Source organism: Euleptes europaea, chromosome 19 (genome assembly GCF_029931775.1).
Source record: "Euleptes europaea isolate rEulEur1 chromosome 19, rEulEur1.hap1, whole genome shotgun sequence".
Classification (NCBI taxonomy): Eukaryota; Metazoa; Chordata; class Lepidosauria; order Squamata; family Sphaerodactylidae; genus Euleptes; species Euleptes europaea.
In genome coordinates, this window is record NC_079330.1 from 8,691,721 (window position 1) to 8,701,427 (window position 9,707).

The window sequence follows — 9,707 nt, forward strand, 5'->3', positions numbered from 1 at the left end:
GACTTACGTCCATTTAGCAGAAGAATCAGCATATCCCTAACTGCCCCTGTTTTTTTCCCTCCTGCAAAAAGAGCTTGCAGTTCCCCCTACACATGCAATCTCTGGAAATCTTTGCAATCTCTACTATCCCCGCCCCCGTTTTGCCCCCAGGTTTTTAATCACCTCCTCCTCCCCTTACCCGCGTCCTCATTCGACAGGCAGAGCCTCCTCCCACTGCTGATTGGCCCCGTGCCTATGCATATGCATGAGAAGGGGCGTGTCCCCTCAGCTGTTCTGAAGCCGGCGGGGCGGGGCTGGGATTGACAGCTGATGCAAGGAGCATCCTAAGCAAGGAGCATCCTAAACTGGGGCGGGGGAGCAAAGCTGTCTAAAGGGAGGGGGGCGGAGGCAACAGCGGGGGTTTTGCAGTTATGGCCGCTTCGGTGGATCTGAGCAAAGTCGGAGCCAATACCGTGAAGTACGCGGCCAACGGGGAGGTAAAATGCTTAGGATCGCGCGTTTTGTTTTGCGCTTTTGTGATCTGATGCTTGTGTGCAGGCGCTGCGGTGATCTAGCCGGCCGTGTCGTGTGTGCGCGTAAAAGGTGTGCGAGATCTACACATTTCGCTTCGAAAGCAATCCTAAACAGAGCCACACGTTTCCAAGCCGGCTGACTTCGGCAGAGTGACTCTGGTTAGGACTGTGCTGCCTGCCTTAGAATCATAGAGTTGGAAGGGACCACCAGAGTCATCTAGTCCAACCCCCTGTACAAGGCAGGAAATTCACAGCTACCTCCCCCACCCACACACACCCAGTGACCCCTACTCCATGCCCAGAAGATGGCCAAGATGACCTCCTTCTCATGAACTACCGTCCTAAAGTAATAGAATCAGCATTATTGTCGAAGGCTTTCACGGTCAGAGTTCATTGGTTCTTGTAGGTTATCTGGGAAAGAAAATACCAAGACCACGGTCACACAGCCCAGATAACCTACAAGAACCAAAGAATCAGCATTGTTTGGGGTAGAGATGTGAGCTGAATATCTGGCGTGGGGCATCTGCTGTCTGCCCGGGTGGAAGTGGTTAAGAAATCTGGAGCATATTTTCATTCAAGTAGTCCCATGTCTGCTTTCAACGTAGGGGGGTAAGGGGGACATATGATACAATTGTCAGTTTTTGTCTTCTGTGGCTGTGGGAGGAGGTGGCTCTCTATTTTGGGGGGGGATTTTTCAATTTTCAAAGTACTATAAAGGAAGATAATATTCAAGGTAATATAGAGGAAGTATTTCTTTACATAGTTAAATTATGGAACTCCCTGCCCCAGGATGTGGTGATGGTTGCCAACTTGGAGGGCTTTAAGAAGGGAGTGGACATGTTCATGGAGGAGAGGAGTATTCATGGCTACTAGTCAAAAGGGATACTAGTCATGATGCATACCTATTCTCTCCAGGATCAGAGGAGCATGCCGAATTTATTAGGTGCCGTGGAACACAGGCAGGACAATGCTGCTGCTGCAGTCGTCTTGTTTGGGGGCTTCCTAGAGGCCCCTGGTTGGCCACTTTGTGAACAGACTGCTGGACTTGATGGGCCTTGGTCTGATCCAGCATGGCCTTTCTTTTGTAAAGGAAGTGTTCATTTTTTTAATGTATAAAATCACTTCTTGCCTTATTGCCCAGGCTTATGTGCTTCCCATCCGGATCAGTTTCAGGGGCGTTTCTAAAGGAATTCTGTCTTTCCTTATAGGAAACGTTGCTTGATTGGGCAGGAGTTTTGAAGGGTGATTTGGGTTCCCCCTCCTCGACTGTGCAGAATGATGCAATGGTTGCTATATTGAGGGGAGAGGGAGTTATGGGGGGGAGTCTTTTGGGCTTCTCACAATTATTCAGGGGATTTGATTTTTTGCGGTCTGAATTAATGCTGCTTCAATCTCCATCAGGCAAGCAGTAAACCTGTGGTGTCAGGAACAGTGTTGTGTGTGTGTGTTTCTTCCTCTCCCTCCCAGAGTTCTGCCCAAGTCACTGAAACTCGGGGTTCCGAAATGGAAAAGGGTTCTTGACATTAAACGAGAAATCACACTTGTTCATGGTGCAGCGTTTAGGAAGAATAAAACAGGTGGTACCTTAAAAGCCTAACTCGATTTATCCTAGTATGTGCTTTCGTGAGTCAAATCTCACTTCTTCAGATGCACTGGAGTATAAATCCATCATGCTGATTTATATACCTAACAGAAAGAGGGGAAGGTTTTGCATAGACAGTCTTGTTCAAAACAATACCCAGCCTAGGCAGTACTTGTGGTCGTTTTTCTTTTTGCGTGTGAAAGTATAGAAGAGATCTAGTTGGCATGTGTCTGTCCTGAAAAATAATCCAGTAGCCGTTAACCCTGAGACTGAAATGGAACTTCCACAATCAGTGGCAGTATACCTCAGAACGCTCACTCTTGCAGACAGACCTCAGTTGCAAGCACCCAGAAACCGCTGTAACTGTAATTACATAGATCCATAGAATGATCTAGCTGGTCTCTGTAGAGCACTGGTTCCCAACCAGGGGTCCACGGACCCCCAGGGGTCCACAAGAACTAAATTAAGGTCCGCGAAACAAAGTTATAAACCCATAATAAATTAATATTTTCAATTAAAAGTTCTCTATTATAAAAATATATATTCAAATATTATTCTAAGTTTAATGTTTAACTAACAGTTATGATTAAAGTTTATTCTCAAATTCTCGGAATTTTTATTTTGAACCTTGGGGTCCCTGCACCGAACAAAAAAGTCCTAGTGGTCCCTGGTCAAAAAAAAGGTTGGGAACCACTGCTGTAGAGGCATCATACAACTCCCTAAATGAAGAAAGAAATGTATGATCTATGTAGCTGTTTTCTCCCAATTGACTGAATCACAGGTGCAGGTGGAAAATATCTTTCTAATTATCATTATGCCTTGTTTTCATGCGCCAGTCCGTGCCACGTGGGACATAATTTTGATGGCATATTATAAGTTGCATTTATTTTTTACAAAAAAATTAGTGACTTCCCCACCTCCAATGGAATGGATTGATTACATACATAATAAAAAAAGAAAATTGCAGCTAATTTTAAAAAGCAAGACTATGAAAAGAGCATGGAGGAGAACAGGGGTCCCCTACTTTTTTGAGCCTGAGGAGGGCAGGGTTTTGGGAGGGATTTCAATTGAGTATGAATCCACCTTCCAAAGCGCCAATTTTCTCCAGGAGAACTGATCTCTGTCACCTGGAGATCAGATGTAATAGCAGCAAATCTCCAGACACCACCTGGGGGTTGGCAACCCTAGGTATAGTGCCATAGAGTCCACCTCCCAAAGCAGACATTTTCTCCAGGGGAACTGATCTCTGTCGCCTGGAGCTCAGTTGGAATAGCGGGAGATCTCCAGCCACCACCTGGAGGTTGGCAACCTTAGCTACTTGTCATCTCGTGTGATTGGCAGGTGGTGGAGCTGAGGAGTTTGTGGAAGGACCAGCCCTGCGTGGTGTTGTTCCTGCGCCGTTTCAGCTGCCAGGTGTGCCGTTGGATTGCCAAGGAAGCCAGCAAGCTGAAAGAACCGCTGGAGAGCCACGGGGCCCGCTTAGTCGGGGTTGCGCCTGAAAGTGTGGGTCTCAAGGACTTTCTGGATGGGAATTACTTCAAAGGAGGTAGGTGACGTATGCATGGATATGTTGGTCCACATCTTTGTTTTTCATTATTGGTCTTCCACTGATCTCATTACACTGTCTTGTAATTCTGTAATCCACCTCGCGTCTGGACTCTAGGAAATATTGGTTTCTGAGGCCATTTATGCAGGGTTGATTTTGATGCTTGCCTTTTTAAAATCTGACCTTTAAAATGCCCGTGGCGCAAAGGAGCCCTGTGGCACAGAGTGGTAAGCTGCAGTACTGCATTCCAAGCTCTGCTCACGATCTGAGTTCAATCCCGACGGATGCAAGAGGAGAAAGTCAAACAAATTCCACCCCCCACACACTCGTCTGCTCCTTCATTCCTTCATTTGCACAGCGATTAGTAATTGTCGTTTGCATAGCTAACCGGCGGCTGTGATTCCTCATGCTTCCTTGAGTGGATGCTTTGAGGCAGGGACAGCGCAAATAAAAAACGGTCGTGTTAAAGGGGCTCTTAAGAAATGTGAAGCAGATATGCGCCGGCTTCGCAGTGACTTCTGGAATGACGGTTCAGCGTGAAGAACTAAAAACAAATATGCAGGACACTTCAGCCTGGAACACGCTGCTAATTACCGAGCATAAATGGCCTGAGTCTCTGTGACTCCTTAATATTTGGTGTCAAAAAATGTTGGCTGGGTGAGGCTACTACTTTGCTTTAAGGCCTTCCTTTTCCTTCTCCTCCCAGAGCTCTATCTGGATGAGACCAAACAGTGCTACAATGATCTCGGCTTCAAAAGGTTGGTGCGCAGTTTAAGTCAAAAGGATGTGCAGATGTTTGGAGCAGGGAGCGATGCGGGTGCTTCCGCTTTCCTCGCCAACTTCTGGAGCCGGCCCAGATGTGCGCTTAGCTTTGCAGCCTTAGGGTGCAATCCTAAGCAGAGCTCCCCCCTTCCGTGGACTCCGAAGGATGCTTAGGATGGCACTGCTAACGGACTAAAAAGGGGCCCTGGCTCAGCGGTAGAGCATCTGCTTGGCATGCAGAAGGTCCCAGGTTCAATCCCTGGCCTCTCCAGTTAAAGGGGCTAGGCAAGTAGGTGATGTGAAAGACCCCTGCCTGAGACGCTGGAGAGCCGCTGCCGGTCTGAGTAGACAATACTGACTTTGGGGAGGGGCCGTGGCTCAGTGGTAGAGCATCTGCTTGGCATGCAGAAGGTCCCAGATTCAATCCCTGGCATCTCCAGTTAAAGGGACAAGGTAAGTAGGTGATGTGAAAGACCTCTACCTGAGACCCTGGAGAACCACTGCCAGCCTGAGTAGACAATACCGACTTCGATGGATCAAGCGTTTGATTCAGTATAAGGCAGCTTCATGTGTTCATTATGCGCTGCTGTGACGGGTCCCTCCCTTTGGAGATAATCCATCTGGAAGGATCTCCCCTGGTTTTGAGACATCTGACAAAGGGAGCTTTGACTCTTGAAAGCTGACACTCCCCAAATCTTATTGGTCCCTAAGGTGCTGCTGGACTTAATTCTAGCTCTTCAGGTGCAGCAGACCAACATGGCTACCCTCCAAAACTGGCTGTGCATTTCAAAGTGCTGGCCTCTTCTAGGACGGGCCTTCTGATTTTACCCTTTTTGTTCCAGGTATAACGCCTTAAGCATCGTTCCTGCTGCTTTGGGGAAGCCTGTTCGGGAAGTCGCCAGCAAGGTGAGATAGGAAAAGTGACTGCCGTGGCTCGGTGGTAGAGAATCTGCTTGGCATGCAGAAGATTCTAGGTTCAATCCCTGGCATCTCCAGCTAAAAAGGGAGCAGGTGATGTGAAAAACCTCTGCCTGAGACCCTGCAGAGCTGCTGCCAGTCTGAGTAGACACTACTTACCTTGATGGACCAAGGGTCTGATTCAGTATAAGGTAGTTTTGTGTGTTTACCATCTGCAGGTGCGCTGTTATGACCCTTCTCCAACTCTGTTTCCTTTTCAGGCAAATGCTGAGGGCATTCATGGCAACTTCAGTGGGGATCTTTTACAGAGTGGTGGGATGCTGATCGTCAGCCAAGGTAAGGGGATGGATGGGACAAAAATTGTATTTCACTCTGTATTTCCTGGCCCCCGGCCCTGATTTGAGTCGGTTCTCTTTTCCAAAACCTCCGACATAACACAATAGCACAATTAGAATCCACTCACTGCGTCTGAAGAAGTAGGCTCTAGTCCATGAAAGCCCATCTGGAGTATAATTTTATTAGTTTTTAAGGTGCCACAAAATTCTATTTTTTTTTTTAGATGGTCTTACAGGTAAATATTTCTGTGTATGGCCACCAGGTGGCACCATGAGAGTAGGAGCCATACAGTTTTAATTCTAAAGTTGAAAAGCACAAGAAATCCTTATTTTCGGTCCAGTTCATGCAAATAATGAAAGCAGAAGGTGGAAGTCAGGGTATATGGAGGCACCATTAGGAGTAGCCTCATTCACTGATCACAGTACAACTAACCTGTTGATGAAAAGCACCATCAAGTCAGAGCCGACCGGGAGGTTTGAATCCCCTCTCTGCACACGCTCAGCCTCGCCTACCTCACAAGGTTGTTGTGAGGATAAAATGCAGGAGGAGGGAAGGATGTTGTAAGCTGCTTGGGCTCCCCACTGGGGAGAAGAACAGGATATATAAAGGGCTAAATAAAGAAACAGAGGGCGCCTGCTATTCTCCAATATAGTCCAGCTTCCACAAAAGTTCAAAGGCAAAGGTGAAGCAATACAAAAATTCTGTTTTGAAACTCTACAATTCAGGTTAGAGTTCTAGTGATTTTAGAGCTCTAGGAAGTTGTATGACACTTGCCTTCCAGTCTCCTTTGTGGACACTGAATGGCATTTTAAGGCTGATGTTCTTGCAGGTTTGCTTGTATCTGCATAGATCCGAGTTCGGTAGCACCTTAGAAACCGACAAGAATTTAGGGGTATAAGCTTTTGAGAGTCAAAGCTCCATTCATCAGATCTGACGAAAGGAGCTTTGACTCTCAAAAGCTCATATCCTAGAAATCTTGCTGGACTCTAAGGTGCTCCTGGACTCGAATCTTGCTCTTCTATTGCAAACCAACACAGCTACCCTCTGAAACCCGTAACTGGATGCTTTCTGTGTTCCCTTCCAGGTGGAGAGAAAGTCCTCTTGCATTTCATACAGGAGTCCCCGGGCGACTACGTTCCCTTGGACACCATAACCAAGACCCTCGGCATCTCAGCAAATTCAGAAGAGGAGACAAGGCCTCAGGTGAGGATCTCTCTCCCTCAATTCCTGCCCTCCCTCTTAGGAAGCCTATGAAGCTATTTCATATAGGCCATTTATGCATGGTCAATTTTGAAGCTCGTTCAAAGCTCTTTTTAAAAATGCGACTTTAAAAATGCCTATTCACGGTCCCGATGGAAAAGGATAAATTCCACCACCCCCACTTGCCTGCTCCTTTGTTCGTTTGCATAGCTATTAGCATGTGCATAGCTAACGCACCGCTGTTGTTTTGCATGGTTCCCTCTGGTTATTCTTCGTTGTGGGGGCGGAGCAAACACCAAAGGTTGCGTTAAGTGGGCTCTTTTGTAATGCGAAGCAGGTATGCGCCGGCTTCGCAGTCACTTCCGGAATGCCGGTTCAGCGTGCAAAATTTTAAAAAAATCGGGGCGCTTCAGCCTGGACCACACTGCTAATTAGCATGCAAAAATGGCCATAGGGTCAAAGCCATTGCTCCGTGCCATACAGTATCTTTTACTCTGATTAGTAGATCCCAGGGACAGAAGGATCTTTCCTAGCAGCTTCATTAGATCCTATAGCTGAATGTGTCTGGGATCTTTTGCATGCTAAGCAGGTGCTCAGTTCATTGAGCTCTTGGATGCTTCCCCAAAAGAGTAGCGTGTATAGACGAAGGTGACTTATGGGTATCTCATATCTAGCCCACTATACTCCACCTGGTAGCAGCGCTGTAACATCTTGGATAGAAATGCTCCAAATCTTGCCAGCTACCTGAGATCCTTTACCTGGGCATGGTTGGGACGAAGCCTAGGATCCTGTTTATGTTCCACCACTGAACTTGGTCAAGTGTTCATTACGCTGGAAAGATCTCTCGTTTTAAAAGTTGCAGTCTTCACACCTGCTAGAGATAATGGAGAAAATGGTTCCTGGGAAAGCGTGGGGAGGGCTAGAAAGTAAGAAGGGAGGGGCTGTGGCCCAGTGGTAGAGCATCTGCTTGGCATGCAGAAGGTCCCAGGTTCAATCCCCGGCATCTCCAGTTAAAGGGACTAGGCAGGTAGGTGATGTGAAAGACCCCTTCCTGAGACCCTGGAGAGCCGCTGCCGGTCTGAGTAGACAATACTGGCTTTGATGGGCCCAGGGTCTGATTCAGCATAAGGCAGCTTCTTTTTAGGGAAGGGCTGTGGCCCAGTGGTAGAGCCTCTGCTTGGCATGCAAAAGGTCCCAGGTTCAGTCCCCCGCATCTCCAGTTCAAGGGACTAGGCAGGTAGGGGATGTGAAAGACCTCTGCCTGAGACCCTGGAGAGCTGCTGCTGGTCTGAGTAGACAATACTGGCTTTGATGGGCCCAGGGTCTGATTCAGTTTAAGGCAGCTATGTGTGTTCATCTGCCACCTATTGCACTTTGGGGCAGAGTGGGGATTTAAAAGCAGAGCGCCTCCAATCTTAGTTCAGTGCTAACCCTAACATGACATTGGCTCTCCTACATATTATTTTGCAAAACCCAGCTTTTCCAGGTAGCCTTGGACTGACTCAATACCCCTCCTCTACCAAAAGTCAGCCGAAATGCTCCCCTTTCCCCGTTTTCCATCTCCCGCTGTCTCCTTAATATCAGATTTACATTGTAAGTTCCTCAGGGCAGGGAATCCTCTTATTGCAGTCTTGTCACATTGACACCATGAACAACGTACCCCAAAGCATTTCCAGGAGTGAAGGAACAACTCACATATTCCAGCAGACTTCAAGACAAAGTGTCCTTTTTTTTTTTGCCCACAGTGTAACAAAGAAGTTTGTACCGGATGAAGAAGGAAAGTACAAAGCTGCCCCGAGCAAACGCGCCTTTCTCCCTCTTCTTCCTACTCAGCATAACCCCTTTCCTAGCCCAAGAGTAACATTTATGTAAAACAGTGAAGCTGAAGCAACAAATATAAACTAATAAAATGTTTACCTGTTGGATACCGTGATGCTCTTTGTCAGTCGTTTCTTGAGCGATTGGGTTGGATCCCGCTGGCTTGTCTGCTTCATCTCACTCAATTCTCCTCACCGTAGCCCCTTGTCCTGTGTGGCTTTCATCCAAAAGGGTCCCTTGATTCCCAGTGGTAGTCAAAAGGGCCCTTCCTATCTCTTTCACCAGCAAAAAAGCTCACAGGGGGCCATGGCTCAGTGGTAGACCATCTGCTTGGCATGCAGAAGGTCCCGGTTCAATCCCCGGCATCTGTAGTTAAAAGGACCAGGCTGATAGCTGATGTGAAAGACCTGCACCTGAGACCCTGGAGAGCCCTTCCACCTGAGACCCTGGAGAGCCACTGCCAGTCTGAGTAGACAATACTGACCTTGATGGATAGATGGTCTGATTCAGTATAGGGCAACCTCATGTGTCCATGGTAGGATCCCACCCCTGATTGATGAATTCTGGCTGTAGAGAGCTCACCACAGCTCCTGTCCACTGGTGGTTGGAAATTGCACTATCAGATTATAAAGTTGGCTTTCACTTTGAATTTATCTCCCTAAGATATCCAGTGACTGCTGACAGGGATGTGCCAAAACATACCCTCCCTGGTCCTCTGAAGTGTCTTTGGCGGAATATGTAATTTTGCAGTTGCTTAGTGTTCTCATCTACCCAGAGCCAAGTGCAGGCAATGCAAAGTCAATCTCGGAAGGCTGCTTCCTAATGTTCAACCATCTTCCTGTCTGTCTGTGTGTATGGGGGCCCCAATTTACCTAAAAGTGGTCATGCCTAAATCCTATTGAACATAATGGGTCTTGAGTGGCTCCCATCTCTTCTATTCTGCTGTTTTGCAAGGGGTTTGGTCACACTTGAGTTGGTTTGGAGTTACTAGGTGTGGCCTCTTAACTTGATAAGGGGTACACATCTCCAAACA

General features: G+C 47.4%; 1 protein-coding gene across 1 annotated transcript; it reads left to right on the forward strand.

Annotated features, from left to right (window-relative positions):
* The first annotated feature begins 410 nt into the window (after positions 1-410).
* PRXL2B (peroxiredoxin like 2B) lies at positions 411-8,628 on the forward strand. The gene is made up of 7 exons (XM_056865528.1): positions 411-476; positions 3,436-3,640; positions 4,347-4,398; positions 5,245-5,308; positions 5,581-5,656; positions 6,741-6,859; positions 8,602-8,628. Exons 1-7 carry the CDS (start codon positions 411-413, stop codon positions 8,626-8,628), a joined length of 609 nt encoding a protein of 202 aa, XP_056721506.1.
* The last annotated feature ends 1,079 nt before the right edge of the window (positions 8,629-9,707 follow it).